We start from the raw sequence: 27,470 nt of genomic DNA, 5'->3' as shown, positions 1-27,470 counted from the left end.
CTCTAATTCTGCTAACAATCAAAAAAAAGATCCCCTAAATTCCTACATATGTGAAGATAATGTAATATCTAATTCCTTAGCTTCTCTAGAACGTCTCATTTCATCTATTCTACAATTACTGGAAAGATTAGTTAATGGATCTGATAATGTATCTGATATAGTAACTCTGATTTTAAAGGCAATGCTGAATAATAAAACAGGCTCAGAAGACGTTACTTATCAAAAAATTATCACTCCACCCAACCTAGATGTAGAAGGAACCGGGGAAATAAAAATAAAAACATCTCCTGAGGTCCCTTTACCGTTAGATCCCCTGGTTAAAACTAATACTCATACTGCAGTTACCTCTGAATCTACCACATATAGGAATGAGATTCCAATTAATGGTAACTGCGTAGCTTTCATTAACCAGGAAATTGAGACCCTACCACCAAAGGAGAATAATTTGACTAATACTCCACCCTCTATCTTCCCCATTTTCATCCCACAATTTAATAAAGAAATTTCAACCCTCCCTGTTGTTTCGGATAAAATCTCTCCATTAAAGGAGAAAAAAACGGAAATAACACTATCTAAAAAACAACGATGTAAAAAAAGAAAACCAAATCGTAGATTTTATAAAAAAAGGCAAAGGAAAATAATTTTCAATTGTGAACAAGACCCTTCGTCGGATATTTCTAATCTTGTAGATTTCGACTCTAACCTGTCCCATGAGCCAGTGGGAACTATAAAGATGATCTCTACAGACATACAACAAGATCCTATACCTCATATAATTCAACAGCATTTAGATGAGCAGATAAAATTGGTGAAGGACCAAAAATCTACATTAATTATAGATCCTAAACCAAAATCAACCCTTAACCCCCTGGTTAGTTCTTTTTCAGACGTAGTTGCAACTGAATACGCAGCTAAGACAGTGCCTAAGACTAGGAAAAATGTGGATACCCTCTTCCTTGATTTTATACCTATTTTTGACCCAGACCTCATCTTAAATAGATCTGCTTTAGTTAATTGCTTTCATGAAATAGAGAGCTTAAAATTGATTCAATCTGCAGATCTAGATATAATAACATTAATAAATTTAGAAAATGGGATGAAATCACGGGTAAAATTTCACTCAAAACTGGTAACAAATCACGTCCTACAATGGGCGGAAGAACTTCAAATAAGAGGAATCGATGTTGATCCTTTTATTCCGGTCAAAATAGAAAGTTATACATTATAAAAAATTTTACCTTATCAGGGTAAAAAATCTGGTCCTCTAGATGGTTCCTCTACAGTGACCGAAGAGTTAAAAATACGGATATCAAAAAATGAGCGACAGGTGATAGTAAATAATCCGCTACCCATTAAACAAACTAGGGTAAAGGATGCCGATCTGGAGTGGAGCTGGTTTCCCGCTGTTTTATCAGATAAATCTGGTTTTGTACCTAAAATGAATTCAGAATTTTAGCGATAACTTAAAAATAATATCGTGGAACACTGCTGGTCTAAACCAGAGCACAGAAAAGTTGTCATACTTGCACTCTCTAAATGCTGACATTATTTGTTTGCAAGAAACGTGGTTGGTAGGGAATTTCCCGGCTGTAAAAGATTATTATGTATTAGAGAGTAATGCTACTCCCTCTATGAGGGGTCGAGCAAAGGGAGGATTAGCCTGTCTTTTGACAAACAAAGTTAAATGGAATTATACCCACTATATTGATTCAAATAAATTATTTCAGGCAATAACCTTAATAAATTTTGCTAAAGATGTTCCTCAGAAATCACTGGTAATAATTAATGCTTACTTACCTCCAGATATAAACTATAATCCGGGTATTAAGATGATTTGTTCTTTTATTTCAAATCTTCAGGAATCTATTTCCCCCCCTCATATTTTATTATTAGGTGATCTAAATGGTAAAATATCTAATAGTGCCATGGATTTATTTAGGGATAAGGTAAAAGAGGAGACATACACGATACCTAAAGCCATATTTCCGGAGAATATTAAAACAAATAAAAGGGGGAAATTAATCTTGGAGAGTTTAGCAGAAGCAGACTGTATCATAATCAATGGAAGGCTTCCTTCGGATAGTCCCGCTCATTTTACTCATAAGTTAGGGAAGGGTGGTTCAATCCTAGACTACATGATAGTTGATAGTTCCTTTTTTGGCTTTTTAGAGGATTTTTCTGTACTTGTCACTGATCTTAGTGATCATAATGTTCTTCTCGCAAACTTAAATGCAATCTCACTACAAAGAGATCTATGGAATATTGGAGATGACTTATTGAACCTTAATAATGAAAAAAGGAAATGTTATTGGAATTCAGGGTCTATTAGAAGTTTGTCCAATATATTAGAACACACAGCAAAGAACATAATCCATTGGGAAGGTAGAGAACTACTCTGTTTTGCATCCCTTTTACATACTTTAAAATCTAAAGTTCAAAAGCCTCCACTTAGAAAGATAATTCCTAAAATCCCTTTTGATCTACGTCGTTTAAATACAGATATAAATAAACTAGTTAGGGCCCAGTATCTTTCCTTTATACCTGAACGTAGTCGAAGAATATCCCTTTTGAAAAGAAGGAGAAAAAGGATAAAGGCGATATTAAAACAGGAGAAAGAAGATGCCCTCTGGATCAAACTTCGCGAGGCATCTAAATGTGGGCAGGCTAAGACCTTTTGGTCATTAATTGGAGAAGGATGTGGGGTAAGATCTAGACCTTCTCTGATATCTATTAATGAGCAGACATGGGTTGATTTTATACAGGAACTATATAGCAGTAATGGTGAGAAGTTTGGCCCTGGTAAGCTGCAGGAGGATTCATTTCCATACGATCCTCCGTCAGAACTGGAAATAGTTGCTGCAATAAAAGCTTTACGCCCTTCTGGTGCATTAGGCCCAGATGAAATTCCGATTTCAGTGTTAAAATCATATAGTATGTTATGGGGGAAAATTTTATACACAGTTTTCAAAACTTGCTTTATTAATGGCACTGTCCCGTATTCCTGGAAGGGGAGTTTATTAATCCCTCTCTATAAAAATGGGGCTAGAGACTTACCCCAAAACTATAGACAAATAGCCCTCTTAGATGCCATAGGCAAAGTTTTTGCTAAATGTTTATTGAACTCTATAAATGACTGAGTATCAGCGTCTGCAATACTTCCGCTAGAACAGATTGGCTTTAGGAAACAACATTGTACCCTGGACAATCTTACTGCCCTTCAAATCCTGGTGGAAAAATATGTTACAGTTCGTAGAGGGGGTGTATATGGGGCCTTTATTGACTTCTCTACGGCTTTTGATAAGGTACATAGATCCTTGCTGTGGAGTAAGTTAACTAAACTAGAGATGCCCCCTAGTCTATTGAAGTTAGTCATTGCACTACACACAGACACTTGGTGTAGAGTTCTAATGGGTGGTGAGAGAGGACTGTCCCGGGTTATACCCACAAATAATGGACTAAAACAGGGCTGCCTATTGGCTCCCCTGTTGTTCTCCCTATATATTGCTGACCTCCCTAAGGCTATATTATCATCTAGTAACGGAATTGCACCTATTTTGGGGAGAACTCCAATAGCGTGCTTAATGTACGCAGATGACATTTTAATGCTGGACCTCACCCCAAAAGGTTTGAATGACCGTTTACAAGCTCTGTCCTGCTATGCTGAGGCTCACTTCTTGAAAATAAATATCTCAAAGAGTAAAATGATGTGTTTCCACGGAAGGAGAAAACCCAAATATGAAAATTATTATTGGTCCATAGGGGGTGAAAGGTTAGAAGTAGTGAAATCATATCCCTTTCTTGGAAAGATTGTCATGAGCAATTTAAGCGAAAAAACCCACACTGAGAATAATAGCAGAAAAGCCCTTGTTCAAGGGAAGAGCCTTATTTCCTTTTATAAATCAACAGGTAGAAGGCATTTTTCCACACTGCTCGAGGTCTACCGAGCTAAAATCCCCACATCCCTAATCTATGGACTAGAAATAGTGGATATGGTATGTTGGAAATTTTTGGATTCTACCGAAGGTAAAAAATATTACGTAACTTAGCTTCTGTAAATACTGCAAATTCTACGTCTTCGTTAAGACGAGAATTTGGTCTGCGCAGCTCTCAGGCCCAGGCAGCTGCTAGTGTGGTACGTTGGGTTTTCAATATTGCTGGAGGAACGGCTGGCACCTTGAGATATTTAATAAGAAGTGAGCTGTTGGGTTCCTTTAATGCTTATTCCTCTATTGTAAGGGATTTCCGACAGGCTGTAACCTTACTACAGCTAGATGAACAAAACCTATTTTTACAAACTGCTGCCCAACTAAGGTTATCCTTAAAATCTGCCTCTTGGGATTTGAGCTTTAGAGTTGATAGTGGGTCAAGTAAAACTGCGAGCAGAATGTTCCCCATTGGTAAATTCTGTGAAATAAAAACCCCCCAACCATACATATGTTGGAACCTCCCCCATGGAGTTAGGCGATTTATCCTTTTATTAAGGTATAACTTACTTCCTCTGAACTGTCTTTTGTCCAAATGGCATGGTGGTTCAGATATTTGTAATTTCTGTAACTGTAATTCCCAGGATTTGTACCATGTCGTCATTGTTTGTCCGGCTCTTATGGCATTTAGACGCAAATGGTTGAGACCTATGTGCCTCCAATTGGGTATTTCTACTGCTTATGATTTTATTGAAGCAATGCTTAATCCTCCAAACGAAATGTTTTGTTTTAAATTGTTTAACTTTTTTAAATGTTTTTTAACATTATATTGATAACTGAATATTTTGTAAAACTTCTTTCTTGTATTCTCATGAAATTTGTTGTTTATTCTTTGTTGAATTTTTATGTGGACCTCAATTGAGTTCCGTTATCATAAATAAACAAATTTGAATTTGAATTTGAATTTAACTCAGAAAAAACAGAAATTATGCCATTAAGGAAATCCAATACCTTCTCCCCAAACCTATGGTAGCATTTAGACACAAAAAATAATCCCCTACACTTGCAATACAATGAAGGTGGCAAAAAATCTGTGGGTGAAATTTGACTCAGTACTCTCCTTCCGCCAGCAATCCCTACCAGTGGCAGGGACATGCTTTCAACTGATAAAGTCCCTCAAAAAGTTTTTCGATCTTCTCCATTGCATGGCTAGAAAGGCATTTGCAGTTGCCCTAATCACTTCCGACTTGACTACTGTAACAGCCTCTATGCAGGGACCAATAAGTCAGTGTTTAACAAACTACAGAGGGTCCAACATGCAGGAGCATGGCTAGTTTTAAAAGGGCCCAGACGCTCTTCAGTCTTAGCTGCCCTTAATGCGCTCCATTGGCTGCCCCTACACAAAAGAATACTCTTTAAGACCCTAGTAATTACGTACAGAGCCTTCAACTCTTCAGGCCCCCACTATCTCCAAGCCAGGTTTTCCCACTATGTGCCACATCGCACACTTAGATCTTCCACCTCGAATCTTCTGAAGCCCCCGGGTTTTAGGTGCACGACAAAGGGTGGGAAATGGATTGCGGTGCTAGGGACCAAAGCCTGGAATATGCTCCCGAACCAGCTTTGATTTATTTAAACAGAAACCAGGTTCAGAAAGGCCCTGAAAACTTTGATCTTTTCTGCTCCTGATGCTCTAAGTAAATCACTTATAGGATTCCCTCAGGTAGGAATGTATGACGTTACAACGCATATGTTCACAACGCGGTATTTTACATTGAGTTTGTTACAACGCAAGTCTTTACAACAACTTGCGCTGGAGGGCGCTAGACTTAGAAATAGTATGATTTACTATTCCAACTCCAGGATACGTTACAATAGGGAAGGTGTGGGAATCGTAAATCACACTATTCTTTAGCTTAAAGGGCCATCCAGCGCAAGTTGTTGTAACGACTTGCGTTGCAATGCCCGCGATGTAATCATACTGCGGTGTAATGACCACGTTGTCAGGGTCCTTCTCCCTAAGTTAGGGTTGAATGTGTCTTTTTGGACTCCGCATAGCGCCATGATGCTCCACAGAGTGAAAGCTGCACTTATAAATTCAATATAACATAACATAACTCGCTAATAGTGGCGTGTCACCTCAGCTTCAAACCTGCTGACACTATCACCTAGTAATACTGTGTTTAGCACACAAGCATATGGAGAAAGAGCGAATTATGTATACATTTAATATTCGTTATAGAAATTGGCTCTATAAATGGTTCGGTTTAGCAGCATGAATAGTACATAATCAGTTGCCATGAACTACCGGGGTGCGTGGCCAAGATGGCAACCAGAGCAGTCGCTTGATCGCAAGCTTTGGCAGGGATCACAAAACATCCTGCTCCATCCTGGCTCAGCTGGACACCTAACGTCTTTAAAGGAAAGCCCCTGTCACCCTGGAGTCCCTGGGCGGTCTGGCACATATTGAGGCGGGCAGCCGGAAGTGCGTCTTCTAATGCAGCTGTGATGACTCGGGGGGATGGTGGCGCCCGTTGACTCCAGGTGGGACCCCGGGCCCTGGTGACATTGTGAAGGGGTCCTCTGAACCTGTGCCACTGTCCTGAGGGCGGGAAAGTGGAGTGAGGCCTTCTGCAGTCTATCGGGCCATGGTGCTCACAACACCCAGTGCACCAGTGGCTGGCCCCACAGAGGGGGAGAGTCACCGGTAAAGAAACGATGTAGATGGGGGCCTGATTCCTATGCGGCCCCTGCAGATTTGAGGATAACTGTGCCGCAGCGACCCACATACCACAACAGAGGGACCTCAATTAGCTCCTGCCTTTTGATCACGGACATGGGGCCTTGAACACACACACACCAAAGGAACAGGCTGACGATGCCACCATGAGGGAACTGGGGACAAAGAGGAGCCCTGGTTACTTCGAGCTCCTGGAGCCCAGATTCTGTACGCTGTGGAGCTGATTACTCAGAGGGGACCTTACGTGGGTCCAGTGGTGGAATCACGTTGGGTCTGAAGGTGGCTGTGGATTTTGGGCACCACTGGTGAGCCCTGTTGTGCCAATGTAAAGGTGGTGAGTGGAGGGGCTGAGCTAGAGGTGGAGGGTGGCATTGTCTCTCTGCTTTCTTCTGGTGTGGTAGATTCCACGACCGGCCCAGACCCGACAGTGATGCCAAGGTACCTTGGAGGCAGTGGGGTGCTCTGTTGGCTGGTGAAAATGGGAGCAATACCTTGTGCGGCCTGGTGAACCTGCATCACAGTGGTATGCAGTGGTGCGACTTTCCTGGAGCTAGGCTACCCTACCTGTGATGATGGTGAAGCCTAACACCCTCCAGGGCACCCCTTCTGTGCGTGAGGTAGACCCTAAGCCCTGGGACAGGAAGGTGGTGTGTTGCGCCACTTAAGAGCCAGCCTGGACTAACACTCGGGCCAGTTTGAAAAGATGCTGCAGGTCATCCTGGATACTAAATGCACCCTGGAGTTGTAGATCGATGTCCATAGACATGGGCCTGCTCCCGTCAGACCACCAGAAACTGGTGGAGAAGGTAGATGACGTTGAGTCCACTTTGACCTCGATGTTCGCAACGGTGCAGGAGTTACAATCTCAACTACAGGAGATGTGGGTGGAAATTACTGCTCTGCAACGGAAGGTGGAGGATGCTGAGGGCTGCTCATGACAGAATAATGTCAGCTTTCTGGGCTTCTTGAAGCGCTGAAGGCCCTAGTGTGGAATTCTTCCTGGAACAGTGGTTGGTATTCACAGCGTTGGCCGGCAAGGTCCCAAAGTTTTTTTCTGATTAAGCGGGTGCCAAGTCTTCCTCCACCTCCGCACCCAGTGATAGCATGTCTCTTGAACTTCAGATGCAGAGACCTGAACCTTCAGCTTTTCAGGTCTAAACACCACAGGCAATTCGAGGGTACTGCCATAAATATCTACCCAAATTTCACCATAGAAGTACAGCGACGCCGCAACACCTACACTTCGGTCAACTCCGGAGCCTTGGACTACAATATGCACTCCTCTTCCTGTCGAGGCTTAAGGTAATTGAGGAAAGGATATTCAGTCTTTCTCGCCTCCCGAGGATGCTTGGACATGGCTAGACGCGAAGAAGTTGGCGACACCACCGACAGAGGCCCCACAGTCTGATGTCTGGCTGACACCAAGATTGCACCGTCACTGCTCCAAGAGGCAGCAAAATCGTCCCACCACTGACCAGGCAGCCAAGGAGCAGACACAGGTAGAAGCAGAGCTGGATCATACCTCCACCACTGGCTTGGACACAAATGATATGATGGACTCCCCTCGGAAGGAGCATCCTGGGCCAGATCTCACACCTTGCCTGACAGAAGACCTGCTTTAGGGACTCTGTATCCACTGACTGGTAAGGCTGGTGCCCAGGCTGATGGGCTCAGGGGGCTATGGTTTGGACACAGCTCCAGGGGAAGGGCAAGCAAAGGGGGGGTGGCTGACCGCAATGAGAATCACAGACGACCTAGCAGCCTGGGAGCTGTTACACATTGTCTGCCATGCACCCAGTTTACCGTATTGGACTAAAATTAGTCTGTTTTTTTTTGCTGTGTTCATGATGTTTGTACGATGGTCAAACACTGATTGGTGTCTGGGAGGGATGGGGGGGTTTGCACAGTTTTTATGTTTTAGGAACTACACACACATATACTAGGTTAGTCAACACCGACACCACTGCACCCCTATCCCTCTGGCAGGGGGTTGACACTGATACATACACAGTATGGCTGTGCCCCCTCACTCCCCACCATGACATGAAACCCCAATACAACCTGCTGCTGTGGAATGTTAGGGGCATGTTTCCTAATACTAAAACGCATTGTATTTACTCCTATCTTAAACAACCGTACATACAGAAAACACACATGACGGAGACAAAACGACACAAACTCCACAGGAAAGGGAGGGGTCAGTTGTATGGGATGACGACATTGGCATATGCGAGAGGAGTACATATTTAGATTGCACTGGTGGTCCTGTTCGGGAAAGGGTTGGCCCAGAGGGCTTGTATGTTGTAGCGGAGGGTCACTAAGATATTATGCCCCTTGCTCTGATTGCTATTTATGCCCCGAATACTTGTCATTCTGAGTTTTTGGATGCCCTCCTGTCCCTCATCCGTGACCCACACGCCCCCACCATATGCGGGGGTGACTTTAATTACGTACAGGATTAAGGGCCACATGCATCATTGTAAATTGTGGCTGTAAACGGACAGATTCGCAGAATCTGCCCCTTTGCAACCTCAATTTTCGCATTTAGGATGCTTCATCCCAAATGCAGAAATCGCTATTTAAGTAATTGCTAAAATTGCGATTACTTAAATTGCGATTGCATTTAGGGAATCACAAATTGCAATTCCCTAAATGCAATGCAATAACCCCAAAAAACTTGCGATTTCGCAATTAAGAAATGCAAATTACCGTCAATTTAAAGTTGATGATAATTCGCGAGAACTTTGAAAAATGCACTAAAGTGCATTTTTCAAAGTTCCATGTTGCACACATGCATGTCCTTGGGGCATGTGTGTGTGTGTGCAACCCGTGTTGAAATTGCAATTTTAGGGGTGCATCAGGGTGTCCATTTGGCACCCTTGAAATTGCATGCGCAATTTGCGAGTACCTAATTGGTACTCGCAAATTGCGATTGCAATTCCCATTGATTCCTATGGGCCTCTAGGCCCAGAGGAATGATGCAATTCCTTATTAGCGAATTGCAATTTGTGAGTCGCAGATAAAGAATGTGTAGGAATTGCAAATTTCTTTGCGATTCCTACGTTCATAAGCATTTGCGATTCCTAAATTGCGATATCTTAAAAATCGCAATCTAGGAATCACAAATGCACAGTTTGATGCATGCGGCCCTTAGTTTCTGATCGCTCTCTCCTCATTCGGGGAGAGGCTGTCACATAATGACCCAACATTGTCAGGGATGGCTGCCAAACAGTAGATTACACAATATCTGGTGCCTGCACTATCCCAAGGACAGTGAGTACTCTTTTTATTCCAGGTGCACAGCCCACATACAAGGCTAGATCTTTTACTTTGCTGTGCGGTGATCAGTCTCATTCAGTAGTGGCCCGTGGTGCAATGCAGCGCGCGCAACAAAATTAGTTTTATTTATTTATTTGTTTACTTAACTCTGTTCGGACGTATTCAGGATTTTACTACCCCCCACCGCTCCCCCTCCCCGCGTCAGCGCCTGGCAGCACTCCCATCACAGGCCGCTACTGGTCTCATTATTCTTTGAACTAAATACCTGGCGCGGCCACTGTCTGGCAGCTGGCCGCTTCTACTGACTGTTAGGCTTGCAGACCCCCCTTGGCAGCATCTGCTACATGGAAAATGGTGTGTGCCCCTACTGATTGTCCTGACAAAGTGGCACTGTCGCAAGGATTGAAGGTGGTACCAACAGGCGCACAACACCCATTGGGCTCACCGGGCTTCAGCCTATGCTCCTACCCCTCTCCCTGTCGTGTGAGTCAGCCCGGCTGAGACAGCTTCGTGGGCTTGTGAGCGTCTAATTGCAGCTGCACTCTTTAAAAGACCATTTACTTGTTAATGAAGCTTCTGTTGTGTTTTCACCCCTTCTGAGAGCCATTCTGCCTACGGCTGGAAGAATTAGCCCTGCCCCTCCCCCCCAAATGTTTTTCGGCACCCATACCCCCGAAACTTGGCTCTAGCTGCCCGCCTGGGTACCAATGACCAATATGTTCCCCCAAATGATGGTGTGAAGGATCAGTGTATGACCCGCAGTGCACACTTACAGCATGCGTGCAAGTAAATGCCAGTATTGACATTGCACGTGCCTAAGCCCTCTCGCGAGATATCGGGGAGGCAGCCAGCAACCATCATGGGTGCGGTAGGGCGCGGCCGCTATTTAAGGCCACGCCCGTCCCAGAAGTCCGCTTACTGTTCTAGAGTCTCACCTGCGCCCAGCGCGTGTCTCCTGCTCCGCGGCAGTGGCATCCCTTCGGTGGCAGCGCCTTCCCTTGGGCTGCGCGCGTCTGAAAACAAGAAGCAGACCCCCCAGGATATTGCGGCATGGATTAGCAAATTTAGCGGCACAAATTTGGAAATTTAGCGGCACAAATATGGAAATTTAGCGGCATTTTTGCGGCACTTTATTTTACTCATAATCCTTCATTTTCAGCCTGAAATCAATGGTAGGTGTTTTAGCAGTCTCTTCCACTTTGAAATAGACATGTTTAAAGTGTCTGCAGCTCTATGTAAGCACAGCACCAGTCCTAACCTCGTGGGAGGGAGCTGTATTTATCCCTGACATGTTCTAGTGGCATGTATGCACCCCTATTGGGGCACTGCTGCCTACGGATCCGAGAGGCAGGACACCTCTTCCTCAGGCACCCTCTTTTGCCAATTGCGGGTGCCACTGATGCCCTGCAACATTGGTAGCAGCATAATATTTCTTTTTTTAAATTTGCTGCAAAGATATTGCTAACAGATGACAAATGTGACAGTAAATCTGTTCTAGGTTACTCAATTGGTTACATAGAGGCTGCATTTTAAAATATCTTACAGGGTTAAGATACCTGTTGTAGAGACCATTGTGTGCCCTGCAATTTCGATGGGATTTTAATAGAGGTAAGATAACTTTTGCTCCCAGCTGAATATTGAAATAAGAAAGCCCTCCTACTGCCTGCACGTTGCGGCACCCAGCCGAATACAAACCGCTTGCAGGCGCTGCTGAGTTATCAGACACCAGGACAAATTCAGCATTTTTCTCTGGGACATCTGCCGATAGTGAGATCAGGTGGATTCCCCCTACTTTCCTGCACTGGTTGCCATCTCCAAAGAAATTGATAATTCATGTAGCCTGATAATTGTAGTTTTCTTGTTGGTTACGTTGAACAGTGCATTCTGCACAGACAGGAAACCATTCATCATGCAGCAACAAGGTTCAATGGCCACTGCCCGTCTTTCCTTTCCTTGGAATTTTGTGAGCATGAGTATTGACACCCTGATGCCTGCAAAGGCCTATCCAATAAGGAACACATACTGACATTGCAGACAGCTGTACTATCAACACAGACCTAAAATAATTCTTTTATTTCCATTTCAGTCATTGACTCGTTCCTTCTCTCTCTTCGTTTTCTTGCTTTTCTGTTATTTTTCTCAATCCTTGTTGCTACTCTTCCTTTACTCTGTTTTCATTGCTCCTTCCCTTTCTCTTCTCTTTATTCCCTTCCTCCCCTTTCTCTTTTCTCATTTTCAGTTTTGTTCTTGATTCCATCACTTCTCATCCCTATAATTCCCCCTCCAGTGCTTCTTATCATTCTCTTTCAAATTGTCTTTCCTCCTTACTCGCTCAGTTCTCTTCATTGTTTTTTCTCTCTTTTTCACTCCAATTTTCTGCCTCGGTTCTTTTCAGTGCATAGCTCTTCCTTTCATGCCTTTCCCTCCTGCTTTCAGTTTGTCCTTCCTGCCTCTCTCGTGCATTCACTTCCAGCACTTCTCCTTTGCCTTCCAATGTCTTCTATCTTTGTCTCTCGTTTATATTAAACTCCCCACCTCTCCTCCTCTTCTCTTCCCTCCTCTTTGCCCCCTCCCCCACTTCAGCTCTCAAGAACTCATAGCCCCCTCCATTTCCTCTCTGGGAACCTTTTACTCATTCTCCTCGCAACTCTATTCTCCTGTCCCACCGTTCTCTACATCTTGTACTCTTTCTCCCTTCTGTTCCCATCTCTTCTGTTCCTCTTTTCCCCATCTCAACCTCGTTCTGCCCCCTCAAGGCCTCTCCCTTCCCTCCCCTCTTTAGCCTTGGCCTCCTTTCGCACACCTAATTCTTCTATCCCATCTCTCCTTAGCCATCTCTATCTTCCTCCCACCCTCTGCAACTCACACCTTCCATTTCTTTCCAACCTTTCCCTTTCTAGCTCCTTCACTCTTCCTTCACATCTCACACTTCTCAGTCTCCCCTATCGTCTCTTCACCTTCCCCCCTCCTCCAATCTCTCTTCCCCTCGCCTCTACATCATCCAGCCCTCCCCCGTTCGGGCCCCCTCACGTCTCATTCACAGCTCCCCCCTCTCCACGCTGCACATCTTTCCGTTCCTCGCAATTTGCTCTTCATTTAAATGCCCGCAGTTGCCGCTGGTCATATCAGCCCACCTCCCCCCACGCCTCCTTTGCCTGCTCCACCACACTTTCTTTTTTTTTTTTTTCGGGTCCGAAGGAGGGGGGCAGCAGGGGGGCCCGGCCTTTGTTAGAGGGGTCTCCGGCCTGTATCCCGCCTGTGTGGCTCTGTCTGCAGCCTGCCTGCTCCGGTCACTTCCTGACGCCGCTGCGCCTGCCTCTCTGCTCTGCTCCACCACACGATGCACAGGCTGTCCGAAATCTCACTTTTCCTAGAGATTCACCATGGGTGGGAGGGGGACGGTGTTACTTCTAGGAGTAAGCCCCCTGTTCCCAACGAGGGCGATGTGTAGGAATACACACGTGGGGCCGGCATACCAGCAGGTCGGGCGAGATCTGCTAAAAAGACACTTCCCCCCAGCTCCTGAAATCATAGACGGACATTATTGTAACTGATGCCTGCAAAGGCCTAACAAATATGCCCCACATTTTGACATTGCAGACAGCTGTCCTGTCATCACAGACATCTAAAAGGGGCCTCCTTCCCAGCGCAGACCAACCGTCCAAATTTCGCGGGCAGTTTTGTAAAAATCGCGGCATTTTTACAAAACTGCCGATTTCGCGATTTTTTTGCAAATCGCGAAATCGCGAAATCCTGGAGGGTCTGAAGAAGACAAAGAAACACAGCTTCAGAGCTGGTTTAGGCGATAATGCGCCGCATGCTTGTCTTAATAAAAACGTACCTGATGTTTGGTTACGAGGCAAAGGCTCCTGAACCTCGGCAAGAACACAAATACCTAGTAGCCCGAACTTTGGATACTAGTGCATGGGTGAACAATGTATCATTTTGCAATCCCGTGAGAACGAAACGAGTAACAGTATATTTCTGTGTGTTTAATCTTGTAACTCATATTATGCTTTGTGGTTAACAGTGTTACTTTTGCTAACCGTGTTTGAAAACTATGAGTGACTAACATATGTTTTCACTAAGACACTATTGTAATAGTTACCACTGCGTTCATGATATCATGATGTGATGTTTACCTCTGTGCTTATGATATGATACTTGCCACTGTGCCGTGATAAATAACACTACCCAATCAAGCAATCATAAACTTTATTCGATTTTACAAGTATATCAAAAAAGCACACAAATAACTCATTCAGTAAAATATGTCAAAGAATATAAATACATCATTTAAGTAAAATACACAAATTCATTAAAACATCGCTGAGTCCAGTGAAAACAATGGAGAATGCAGACAGATAAGTTAAAAAGCAAAATGGCGACCCAAAATAAATCTATTCCCGTATTAATTTCTCGCCAATTCTATCATAAATACAAGAGAATCACATTCCCGCCCTACAGGATAGAACAAGTGCAGGTGCAAAATTTCGAGAAGTCCCCTTTCATACTTCTTTGTTCTAACAACACAAGAGGGAGAAAAAGAAAAAAACACAACTGCATGCACTGCAGTTTAATAAACTCATTTATCAATATCTTTTTCGTATTTTGAGCGCTCCTCTTAAGAAATTTAAAAAAGCATCACAGATATGAAAGGAGTGAAGTAACTAAATAGCTAAAACTTTCTCTTTAAGAATAAGGTCGACATGGTCTTAATATCAGCAGAAAAAAATGTAGGTCTCAATATGTTATATAGTGCACAAAACAAGTGCAAAGTAGATTGTTTTGCAAGGTAATCACCATGGCAGGGCGGGAGGTTGTCACACCAACCACCTTGATTTGGACAAGCTACCAGAAAATGCACCGTGCTCAAACGAAATCTTGTTACGAACAATCTATGTTGAGACTCCAGAAAAAAGGATAAATAAGGTTGCATCTGTTTATAGGGAGGCTGACATTCCCCATGCTCAGAGAGCTTTGCTGATTGAATTGCTGGATATATCGTGCACTGATGCTTGAATAATATAAAGACTATATTTAGAATTTTACCTGAGAAGGCATGTTAGAGGATCATTAAAAAACTCTGGTACGAAAGGGGGTGGTGATGGACGGAGCATCTGAATCAATCAAACACTCACACCCAGTCAAAAGATCTGGGTATAATCCATCACCGTTCTTTAGCCCACTACGCCACCCCAGTTCAGACATGGCTATATGCAAATCAGTCTGACCCTGTGCCTCATGGGAACAGTCCAGTCCGAACGGCCAAGCCATGTCTTCCCTGGACCGGAAACAAGCTTCCGAGGACCGGTTTCTGGCATTCCAGCCGTCTTTGGCCTGGGTTGCTTTTGTACCGCTTTTGGCCGCCATAAGTGTGGCAGGGTATGCTCAGACGTGAGTCCCTTGCTTACTTTGCCACTGGATTCAAGCAAGCCGGGCTGAAGACGGCTGGAATGCCAGAAACCGGTCCTCGGAAGCTTGTTTCCGGTCCAGGGAAGGCATGGCTTGGCAGTTCGGGCTGGACTGTTCCCATGAGGCACAGGGTCAGACTGATTTGCATATAGCCATGTCTGAACTGGGGTGGCAGAGTGGGCTAAAGAACGGTGATGGATTAAACCCAGATCTGTTGACTGGGTGTGAGTGTTTGATTGATTCAGATGCTCCGTCCATCACCACCCCCTTTTGTACCATTAAAAAACTTAGACACACCCAATTTACTGGATGCACATTTCAGATAACCGAGCCAGGGCATCCTCTCAGTATTGGACATAGAAAGACAATGTATTCTCAACTAAATGCAGCTTACCACAATTGCTAAGGCCCCAAACTCCAGCCCAATAGGTGGCAGTTTAGAGGCATTTGGCTTTATTAAGTGTGGTTAGTTCTTCAATAGGCTTATGGCCCAATTTTACTGCAAAACGGAACAGTGCATGGCTCTGGTCATTTGCTGTGCCCTTAGGGTCAACAAGGGATCCCATCATAGCTGAGTGTTAAAAAGAATCCCTATGTAGGAGAAATGTTAAATTTCTCAATCCCATTGCCGGGGACAGCGAACAATTTTGACTTTGTTGACTTTGATCCAAGCACCATAACATAGGACTTTTTATGGTTCCCTTTTAAGCCCAAAGAAGACACAAAGTCTACAAAGGCATCTAAAGATCTCTGAACCGCTTCTCAAAGATTCACTGTGTGATTGTTTTCTAACACATTTGAGTTAAGAACTTTGAATATTTGGACACCATAGTAGAGGAGAAATGGATTACTAATTCAAGAAGTAAACCCCATTAAAAACAGGTAGGTGTAGTACATAGAGGGAGAGGTTGCGGAACTAGTTCTTACTCAACTCTAAAGGTGCCTTTTCCTGTAGAGGGAGAGCCACAAAAGTGGGAAAGAGAAATCTCATAGGTATAACCGCAAGAATCACTGCCGCCAGAGCTCGCACGTCGTGGAGGCGGGCACTATTATTGGAGCAGTAGTAGCATTTAGCACGCCTCTTATAAAGGCAGTGCCACTAGCAAAGTAAACCTGGCACGCAGGACTTATTCAGATGAATGCTGAAGTGGTACACATATTGTGATTATGCGGATGGCTACTTGATGACTCAGTGCTTTGAAGCAGGAACATCTAGAAAGAAAATCTGCAGTAGCATTCCCTTTCCCAGGTATTATGCTTATTTCATATCATTGGAATGTTCCCGCTAGTCCAGCTTACTTCTAAGAGACAAGTGAAGTTCAGGGAGCCCTTGCTCCTACAGCGACCACAAGAAGGTGAAAGAGGCTGACAGGAGAGCGCAAGGCAGAAGAAAAAGGAAAGGTTTGCAAGACAGAGCAATTAAATTAAATTAAATGAAACATCAAGCTAGGAATTTCTGGAGTTGTCTGTAGCCCATGTCCATACAGAGCCCCTTTGTACAGAGAGCAACTGGGGCAGTTGGAGCAGAGAGCGAAAGCGAGGAGCGAGGAGCAACGAGCTGAGGCCGAGGCGAAGCTTAAGGGGTTGAGATAGGCAAGGGAGCCTTTACCCCCGAAAAGGCGATCTGAGCTGTAGCTGTGGTGACCCTGAGCCAAATCGAGCTAAATTGAGCTGGGGCACCCGGAGTCTGGCGCTCGGTGTCGGTGCTTGTGGCGTCTTGCAGAGCGGTGAGCGCCGTGCAGTGAACGCCGTGCGGTGAACGCGGCAGGTGAGTTGTTGTGGTGCTCTGCTTATCTGCCTGCCTGCTCAGCTCTAAACACGGCACCCGGCGCTCGGCGCTTGTCATCTGGGGCACCCTTGGGTAGTGAGAGGAGTGGTGGGCGATGAACAGTGGGTGCGGGTGAGTGAGTCTGCTCGTGCCCCCCAGCCCCACCCACCCACTCTTCCTTCCTTCTTACGGCTCTATTGCCTAGGGTCTGATGGGAAAGGGAGACAAGCAGGAGGGAGCTTGTTCTACTATTCCCTTGTGCACTTCCCTGCCAGCCGCCCAAAATACAATGTACCAGGGACAAAAACCACTAAACAACCGAAAAAAATCCTCGGGGAAAGCGAGATCGTGAGACGAGCAGAAGGGGGCCTGCTTCACTCTTTCCCTTGTGCACATCCCTGCCTGCTACCCAAAATAATAAAGGGCAAACAAAGGACACTGCAACAAAAGCAATCAAAACAATCAAACTCAACCAAAACTCAAACTCAAGTCCAGCTAGGTAATCAATATATTATACGTCTAAAAATATAAGTTTAACAAAATTAAACCCCTCCCCCCTGCCACCACCCATCCCCTGTGGTCCCTTTGAGGCGAGGGGGAGAAACAGAGACAGGAGACGCAAGACGCGAGCGCGGCTGCCGGTAGAGGCGGCCGCGAAGTAAGAGCCCGGGGAGCCGACTGGAAGGCAGCTCGACTAGGTCCAGCTACCTGTGGCCTCTCCGTGAGAGCCGCTCGCCACCATTTCCATCTTCCTCGCGTGTCCCCTGCCAGCACCTAAAACTGACAAAACTCACCAACGAGACGCTGAGCCACGAGTTTCGTGAAAAGGAGGAGCAGTGGAGCACTTAAAAAACTAAATACAGAGAGCGTAGAAGCTAAGAGCCAGGACCTAGAGGGGTTATTGCAGGCCCAATAGGTCGACAAGCCAACAAGCTCTAAGCCATCAAAAGCTTATGAAAACCTCCTCGCACATAGCTGTACACTAATAATCCAAACACAAAAAAACCCGGAAAAAACCGAGGACCTCCTCAAGCAAGAATTCCTGCTGTAGACCCTGTTAGACCTGACATCATTGGCTTGAGTACCGCCCAAAACCCAAACACAGGTGAGAGCCTTCTTAGGACTCACGGGTTATTACAGGAGGTTTGTCAAGGATTACGGTAACATTGTGCACCCCTTGACTTCGCTGACTTCCAGGAAGCAGCCACGAAACGTGATCTGGACTGATGCCTGTCAAACGGCCTTTGACACCCTGAAAACTGCAATGTGCACAGCACCTATACTCCAAGCACCCGACTTTTCGAAAGAATTCATTGTTCAGACGGACGCTTCAGAGCATGGCGTGGGGGCTGTTCTAGCTCAGGTGAATGAAGAGGGCCGAGACTTGCCTGTAGCCTTCATCAGTAGGAGGTTACTTCCCAGGGAAACGAGGTGGAGTGCGATAGAGAGAGAAGCATTTGCTGTGGTCTGGGCGCTGAAGAAGCTAAGACCCTACCTGTTTGGGACTCACTTCCGGGTTCAGACATACCACAGGCCCCTCAGATGGTTAATGCAAATGAGGGGTGAGAATCCAAAACTGTTGAGGTGGTCCATTGCTCTACAGGGGATGGACTTTACGGTGGAACACCGCCCTGGTACAGATCACGCCAATGCTGATGGTCTGTCCAGATTTTTCCGCCTTAGTGATGAGGACTCCCTAGGTTAAGGGTAGTTCTCCCCACATTTCAGCTGGAGGGGACACGTGTTAGACCTGACATCATTGGCTTGAGTCTCTCCTCCATTTTTCTGTTTGCCTCTACTGTGTTACGATGTTTTGCTGGTATATGCTTTGGGCGTCGTGTCACTGCTGATCAGTGCCATAGCGCAAGTGCTCCCTCTGTTAAAATGATGTATCTATTGTATCCATGTTTGGCTTATTTGGTTTACTGTCAGTCCCTAGTCTAGTGCACCAGGAGTGCCGGGGCTTGTAAATACAAATGCCGCTCGTGGGCTTGCAGCACGTGTTGTGCCACCCACAGGAGCGGCCTTGTAAAAGAATGTCTACGGGTCGGTCATTGCGAGACCCACGTGCAGTCCTGCACTGTCACGTCGGCTGCGCAGGTATACCTACTTGCCAGCCCCCCCAACCTTCCCTTAACTTCATGTTAGTCACCCCTATGGTAGGCCCATGGGCAGGGTGCATTGTAAGTATAAGGTAGGACAAGCCTGACCAAGTTGGCATGTCCTGATAGTGAAGTGCCGCCATCTTAGGGCTTCACTATTGCGAGGTAGCCTGCTTTCCGTTGGATAGAATGGGCCGCCGGGATTATTAACGCTATGATCCTAGCTGGCTCGGGGAGCATGGTGCAATGTCGAGTTTGGTATCCCTGAACTCGGGGTTTAATTACGCATCCGTTGGTGTGGATGGTTTTTGGACTCCGGGTTCGAAAATAGCACTTTTAGAAAGTGTCTATTTTCTTGTCTAACCATATCTGGTCTCTGCTGGTCTTGCGTGTGTGTGACAGGAGCTGGGTGGCTCCAAGAGGTCTGGATGAGTCAGTGTGGGATGAGTGGGACATTACGTTGAGAGTAGGGGGAGAGTAGTTGTTGATAGCCTGCCTTGCCTGATACAATGCTGGCTCCACCTCCTGCCGAGCGACTGATGGCTCTGTACCTGCCATGGACGATCCTAGCCCCACCTCCTGCCAGGAGGGCGATAGCTCTGCTCCTGCCAGTGTCAATGCTGGCTCCACCTCCTGCGGGGCGCCTGAGGACCCGGCCCGGCTCAATGAATAGGCCAGGTGCGACTGCCTAGCTCCACCCACCACAGACCCAGGATGTTGGGAAACCCCCGGCATAGACAAAGGGATCAAAGACGAAAAGGGGTATAAGAGGAGGACCCCTGAACTAGGAAATCGGATCACTTCTGACAAGGAACCCTGTAACCAAGGACAAGAAGCCTACTGATCTAAAGGACTGCTTACCCCTTCTGCCAGTGTGCTGTTGTTGGGGGAATCCTGCAGTGCTTCTTTATTTTTGCCAAGGAACCAGGAGAGAGGAACTGTGTGTGTACTCTCACGCTTGCTAAGAAAATCTCCAAGGACTGGAAGAGTGCCAGTCTCCTGCCGAAGTCACAGGGCTAAAGGACTTCACCTGCTACAAAGTGCTATCTGCTGGAAGTGTGAATCCAGCAGCTCTGAAAGAACCAGCAACCACGACGATCGGACGCTGGGCCCAAACGACGCCAGCAGCAACGCCAGTGAGTAGGAGTACGGCTCTAACTCCAGAGGACCTCGTGTCTGCCCCGCTGCTGATCGCATCAACCGTGTGCCCTTCGACGCCGTGAGCGCTGCTCACTCTGTGCAACTGCATCATCGACAACACCTGCTGTGGCCTGATCGACACCGAAGACGCGACGCCGGAGTGCTCGACGCCGCTGATCATCGTGTGCTTCATTTTCCTAAAGGTACTGTGTTGTTAGGGGTCCGTGTGACTCCAGGCCCGACGTAGCGCTCCTCGCGGTCGACGCCGAACCTGTGGAATAACTCTGCCCAGCGTGGTGTAGCTCCCGTGTGAGCTACCCTGTTGCTAAAGAACTGTGTTTCCAAGAAGAAGATTTGCTTGATATAAAAGACTCTTATGCTAAAGAAGAAATTACCTTTGAACTATCCTTTTTCCTTCCTAAACGTATTTATTCCGATTGTGTACAGTTTTGCCGTTATTTTGGTCTTGTGCTAAGCCTTATATAAAAATACTTATTTTTGTAATACTACGGTGTCGTGTCCATTTGTAGTGTATTCACTGTATTACTGTATGTGGTCATAATTGCTTAACACACAGCCTCTGAGATAAGCCTGTTCTGCTCTGCCAAGCTACCAAGGGGGTGAGCAGGGGTTATCGAAGGGTGTGATCCCCTTGCCCTGACTAGAAAAGGAGTGTCCCTATTTGTCAGAAGTGTATACCTCTGCCAACTAGAGACAGCCGGTTCTAACATTGGATGCAGCGGTGAGGATTTGGACCTTGCATTTATGACCCATGTACAGTGATTAGTGTGCGCTACGTAGTGAAAGCAGACCATAACGCAGTCACAATCTAATTCGGAAGGATCCTATTTTTGTTCTCCGCTTTCCTGAAACTTGATTTTCTGAACACTGCCAGTTTAACCATGAGTGACAACGGAGTCACTGCTCCTGCTATCGTTGTTGTTGAAGAGTTCGAGAGGAGTAAGCTAAAGAGATACAAGAAAGATGAGCTGAAACACTTTTGCAACCAGTTTGAAGTTCCTACCACCGGCCTCTCGAGAAAAGATGATTTTTATAAAGCATTACAGGCCAGGTGGGAATCCAGAAATCCCTCTGATGTGGTGGTGGTACCCACAGAGGAAGGGGATGAGGAGGTGCCAGTGAATGGACCTGTGCCCTCTCCCGGAAGCAGTGTTTCCTCCAAAGGCCTTTCCCCTGAAGAAAGAGAAGAAAGGGCGAAAGAACGAGCTTACAACATGGAGATGGCAAGGCTAAAAATAAATGGGCAGTTGGAGTTAGAAAATGCAAGAGGTAGAAGGGAAGCTGATTTAGAGATCAAAAAGTTGGAGTTTGAACGAGAGAAGTTAGCGTTGGAGCGTGAAGCCAGGTTGAGGGAACTGGATATCCAAGCTAAAAAGTTAGAGTTGAATCCCTCTGGTGGCAGCATTCCATCCGAGCCTGCAGAAAGTAAGTTTTACTTCCCGAAAGATGTGATCAAAGATTACAATAAGAATGAAGATATTGGTCAATGGTTTAAAGCATATGAGTTAGCATTGTTGGCCCACCAGGTCCCTGAGAAGAATTGGGGAGCGGGGTTGTGGGGTCGCTTTGTGAATGAGGGAAGAGATACCCTGTTAGACATGCCTGTTGCGGATAGGATGTCGTATGCTCATATGAAAGATGCTTTAATGTTGCGATATGGTTTAACCCCCGAGCAGTACAGACAAGCTTTTAGAGAATGTAAGAAGTTGCCTGGTACGACGTGGGTTGAATATGTGTCTTATTTTTGCAGAGCCATGGATGGTTGGGTAAAGGGCAGCAAAGTGGAAAGTTATGAAGCTCTCTATGATTTGTTTGCGTGGGAGCACTTGTCTAATAACTGTTTTCCAGAGCTGCGCCAGCACCTGATTGATAGCAAGATATCTAACCCTAGAAAACTTGCTGAGGAGGCGGACCGCTGGGTCAGTACCAGGGTCCACAAGGGTCCAGTGGGAGACTCAGCCAAAGGTGGGCAGGGTCCCCAGCAGAAAAGTGGGGGGGAAAAGGGTAAACAGAAGGAGTCTCAGAAAGGGCCCCAAAGTAATCCCCAAGGGAACCAAGGGAAGGGTTCCCAGCCTCCCCCTGAGAAGAAGTCAGGGGCCCCGACGGGTAAACCTGTTCATAGGGGCCCCCTAACCTGCTACGGTTGTGGGCAGGTGGGACACCAGTTTTATGACCCCCAGTGTCCCAAGAAGGATTCGAATGCACCGCCGCGTGCACCCCCTCGTCAGTTGGCAAGTGTAGCCTTGGGAGGGGAAGAGATGGTTGTCCATGGTGGGAGGGGTCCCGCAGAAATGTCCCTGGTCTCGCTAGGAGACATGCAAATGGTCCCTCCGCCCCCTCTGCCTAGTAACACTAGTAAATATAGGCAGTGGGTGACCATTAATGGCCATAGAGTGGAAGCTCTCAGAGACACCGGAGCGAGTGTGACAGCTGTCAAGTGTCACTTGGTGTCCAGAGAGCAGGTGGTTCCCCACGCATTCTACCCCGTGATAGCTGCCGATAACTCCCAGAAAGAGTGTGAGGTGGCTCAGGTTTCCTTTGAATGGGGGGGAGTTTCAGGTACTCTTCAAGTTGCTGTGAGGCCCGCCATGCCTTGCGACTGTCTCCTGGGCAATGATTTGGAAGACTCCCCTTGGGCTAAGGTGGAGAGAGCGGCGCACTTGAAAATGTTGGGTGTGCCAGAGTGGGTGTGTGCAACCACTCGTTCCATGACAGCAAGTAAGGGTGTTGATGGGGTCCCGGAGCCTGAAAGTACGGCCCAGGACCCAGCTGTGAAGAGAAGAGGCAGGAGGCGCGGGAAACCGGCCCCCGTGTTCCCGTGGTCCAGAAGGAGGTAGACCCTGAGGGGGATGCCCTGGAGCCCACCGGGGAACAAATTGCCGAACTGGGAGATCTGCCCGAGCTGACCCACTGGCAGCAGGATGGTGGTCCCTCCAGGGAGGAATTCTGTGCGGAACAGAAAGAGTGCCCTTCTCTTGTGGGCATGAGGCAGCAGGCCTCAGCCCAATCCTCAGGTGATCAGTCAGGGTCACATTTTGTGTACTGGGAGAACGACCTCCTGTATAGCGAGCCTAAGGCTGCTGAGCCTGGGTCAGCCCGTGTGCTGGTGGTACCCCAGCGCTTCAGAGCCTTCCTACTGGGTTTGGCTCATGACGTACCGTTAGCTGGACATCTGGGGCAGGACAAGACCTATGACAGGCTTGTCACCCATTTTTATTGGCCTCAGATGCGTAGGGATGTAGACATCCATTGCAAGACTTGTCGCACTTGCCAGGCAAGTGGGAAAAGCGGAAGGAAGCAGAAGGCTCCCCTCCAACCTTTTCCGGTAGTCAGCACCCCCTTTGACCGGGTGGGTATTGACATTGTTGGGCCCCTGGACCCCAAGACAGCCCTGGGCAACAGGTTCATCCTGATCTTGGTGGACCATGCCACAAGGTACCCGGAAGCCATCCCTCTCAGGACAGTGACGGCCCCCGTGGTGGGACGGGCACTGATGGGGGTTTTCTCCCGGATGGGGTTCCCCAGAGAGGTGGTGTCCGACCGAGGCACCAACTTCATTTCGAACTATATGAAGTCTCTGTGGAAGGAGTGTGGGGTAACCTACAAGTTCACCACTCCTTACCACCCTCAAGGAAATGGGCTGGTTGAGAGATTCAACCGGACCCTGAAAGGCATGATTATGGGTCTTGAAGAACCGATGAGGCGGAAATGGGACGTCCTCTTGCCATGCCTGTTGTTTGCTTACCGTGAGGTGCCGCAGAAGGCTCTAGGGTTCAGCCCCTTTGAGCTCTTATACGGTCACCCGGTAAGAGGACCTTTGAGTCTGGTCAAGGAAGGCTGGGAGCAATCTCCCAGGAAACCTCCCCAGGATGTATACAGCTACATGCTGGCCTTTCGGAACCAGACTCGGCGCTTCAGAGAACTTGCTCAGGCAAATCTGGAGGCCAGCCAGGAGGAGATGAAGCGATGGTACGACCGGAATGCCACTCTGGTAGAGCTTCAGCCTGGTCAGGAAGTGTGGGTCATGTCCCCTGTGGAACCTTGTGCGCTCAAGGACAGGTGGACTGGACCGTTTAAGGTTGTGGAGAAGAAGAGCGATGTCACCTACTTGGTGGACTTGAAATCTCCCAGGAACCCCTTGCGGGTCCTGCATGTCAACCGTTTGAAGCCCCACTTAGAAAGGTCCGAAGTGGGCATGCTCTTAGCTACAGATGATGGAACAGAGGAGGAGAGTGAGCCTCTTCCCGACCTCCTGTATGCTAAGGAGCAAGACGGGTCAGTGGATGGTGTGGTCCTCTCTGACACACTGACCCTTGAGCAGAAACAGGATTGTCGCCACCTGTTGGGACAATTCCCGGATCTGTTTTCCTTGTTTCCGGGTGTCACGCATTGGTGTGTCCATGACGTTGACACCGGAGACAGCCCTCCTGTGAAGCACAAGGCTTACAGGGTGACTGACAAGGTCCGAGCGTACATTAAGGAGGAGGTCTCCAAAATGTTCGCGTTGGGGGTGATTGAGTCCTCTAGCAGTCCTTGGGCCAGCCCCGTGGTCTTGGTCCCGAAGGCTGCAGCACCTGGTGCTTCACCAGAACTCCGGTTCTGCGTGGACTACCGAGGGCTCAATTCAGTCACGAAGACTGACGCGCACCCCATCCCCAGAGCTGATGAGCTCATCGATCGGTTGGGGGCTGCCCGGTACCTTAGTACGTTTGACTTAACGTCTGGGTACTGGCAGATCGCCTTGACTGATGGGGCAAAAGAGAGGTTAGCATTCTCCACACCAGATGGGCTATACCAGTTCCGGGTGATGCCATTTGGGATGAAGAATGCCCCTGCCACCTTCCAGAGGTTGGTCAACCAGGTCTTGGCTGGACTGGAGGAATTCAGCGCCGCCTACCTGGACGACATCGCAGTGTTCAGCGCCAGCTGGGAGGAACACTTGCGCCACCTCCAGGAAGTGTTGTTGGCCCTGCGCGGAGCAGGCCTCACAATCAAGGCCAGTAAGTGCCAGATTGGGCAGGGTTCTGTGGTGTACTTGGGGCACCAAGTAGGGAGCGGTAAGGTGGCCCCCCTGCAACCCAAGATTGATACCATCCTGGCTTGGGCACCGCCCAAAACCCAAACACAGGTGAGAGCCTTCTTAGGACTCACGGGTTATTACAGGAGGTTTGTCAAGGATTACGGTAACATTGTGCACCCCTTGACTTCGCTGACTTCCAGGAAGCAGCCACGAAACGTGATCTGGACTGATGCCTGTCAAACGGCCTTTGACACCCTGAAAACTGCAATGTGCACAGCACCTATACTCCAAGCACCCGACTTTTCGAAAGAATTCATTGTTCAGACGGACGCTTCAGAGCATGGCGTGGGGGCTGTTCTAGCTCAGGTGAATGAAGAGGGCCGAGACTTGCCTGTAGCCTTCATCAGTAGGAGGTTACTTCCCAGGGAAACGAGGTGGAGTGCGATAGAGAGAGAAGCATTTGCTGTGGTCTGGGCGCTGAAGAAGCTAAGACCCTACCTGTTTGGGACTCACTTCCGGGTTCAGACAGACCACAGGCCCCTCAGATGGTTAATGCAAATGAGGGGTGAGAATCCAAAACTGTTGAGGTGGTCCATTGCTCTACAGGGGATGGACTTTACGGTGGAACACCGCCCTGGTACAGATCACGCCAATGCTGATGGTCTGTCCAGATTTTTCCGCCTTAGTGATGAGGACTCCCTAGGTTAAGGGTAGTTCTCCCCACATTTCAGCTGGAGGGGACACGTGTTAGACCTGACATCATTGGCTTGAGTCTCTCCTCCATTTTTCTGTTTGCCTCTACTGTGTTACGATATTTTGCTGGTATATGCTTTGGGCGCCGTGTCACTGCTGATCAGTGCCATAGCGCAAGTGCTCCCTCTGTTAAAATGATGTATCTATTGTATCCATGTTTGGCTTATTTGGTTTACTGTCAGTCCCTAGTCTAGTGCACCAGGAGTGCCGGGGCTTGTAAATACAAATGCCGCTCGTGGGCTTGCAGCACGTGTTGTGCCACCCACAGGAGCGGCCTTGTAAAAGAATGTCTACGGGTCGGTCATTGCGAGACCCACGTGCAGTCCTGCACTGTCACGTCGGCTGCGCAGGTATACCTACTTGCCAGCCCCCCCAACCTTCCCTTAACTTCATGTTAGTCACCCCTATGGTAGGTCCATGGGCAGGGTGCATTGTAAGTATAAGGTAGGACAAGCCTGACCAAGTTGGCATGTCCTGATAGTGAAGTGCCACCATCTTAGGGCTTCACTATTGCGAGGTAGCCTGCTTTCCGTTGGATAGAATGGGCCGCCGGGATTATTAACGCTATGATCCTAGCTGGCTCGGGGAGCAGGGTGCAATGTCGAGTTTGGTATCCCTGAACTTGGGGTTTAATTACGCATCCGTTGGTGTGGATGGTTTTTGGACTCCGGGTTCGAAAATAGCACTTTTAGAAAGTGTCTATTTTCTTGTCTAACCATATCTGGTCTCTGCTGGTCTTGCGTGTGTGTGACAGGAGCTGGGTGGCTCCAAGAGGTCTGGATGAGTCAGTGTGGGATGAGTGGGACATTACGTTGAGAGTAGGGGGAGAGTAGTTGTTGATAGCCTGCCTTGCCTGATACAATGCTGGCTCCACCTCCTGCCGAGCGACTGATGGCTCTGTACCTGCCATGGACGATCCTAGCCCCACCTCCTGCCAAGAGGGCGATAGCTCTGCTCCTGCCAGTGTCAATGCTGGCTCCACCTCCTGCGGGGCGTCTGAGGACCCGGCCCGGCTCAATGAATAGGCCAGGTGCGACTGCCTAGCTCCACCCACCACAGACCCAGGATGTTGGGAAACCCCCGGCATAGACAAAGGGATCAAAGACGAAAAGGGGTATAAGAGGAGGACCCCTGAACTAGGAAATCGGATCACTTCTGACAAGGAACCCTGTAACCAAGGACAAGAAGCCTACTGATCTAAAGGACTGCTTACCCCTTCTGCCAGTGTGCTGTTGTTGGGGGAATCCTGCAGTGCTTCTTTATTTTTGCCAAGGAACCAGGAGAGAGGAACTGTGTGTGTACTCTCACG

The 27,470-nt window shown here is 47.4% G+C and overlaps 1 protein-coding gene across 1 annotated transcript in view; it reads right to left on the bottom strand.

The window, feature by feature from the left end:
• Window positions 1-27,470, bottom strand: part of LOC147668128 (zinc finger CCCH-type antiviral protein 1-like) — a gene marked incomplete at its 3' end in the record, with an annotated part of 295,880 nt that overhangs the window by 117,865 nt on the left and 150,545 nt on the right. The window contains exon 4 of the mRNA XM_086948763.1: window positions 10,878-10,955. Within this exon, the coding sequence (XP_086804889.1) occupies window positions 10,878-10,955 (78 nt within the window). The remainder of the gene's footprint in view (window positions 1-10,877; window positions 10,956-27,470) is intronic.

This window comes from Lissotriton vulgaris, unplaced genomic scaffold (assembly GCF_964263255.1).
Source record: "Lissotriton vulgaris unplaced genomic scaffold, aLisVul1.2 SCAFFOLD_2847, whole genome shotgun sequence".
NCBI classification, from domain to species: Eukaryota; Metazoa; Chordata; class Amphibia; order Caudata; family Salamandridae; genus Lissotriton; species Lissotriton vulgaris.
The sequence above is the reverse complement of the archived record's forward strand: the minus strand, read 5'-3'. Positions and strand labels throughout refer to the sequence as shown.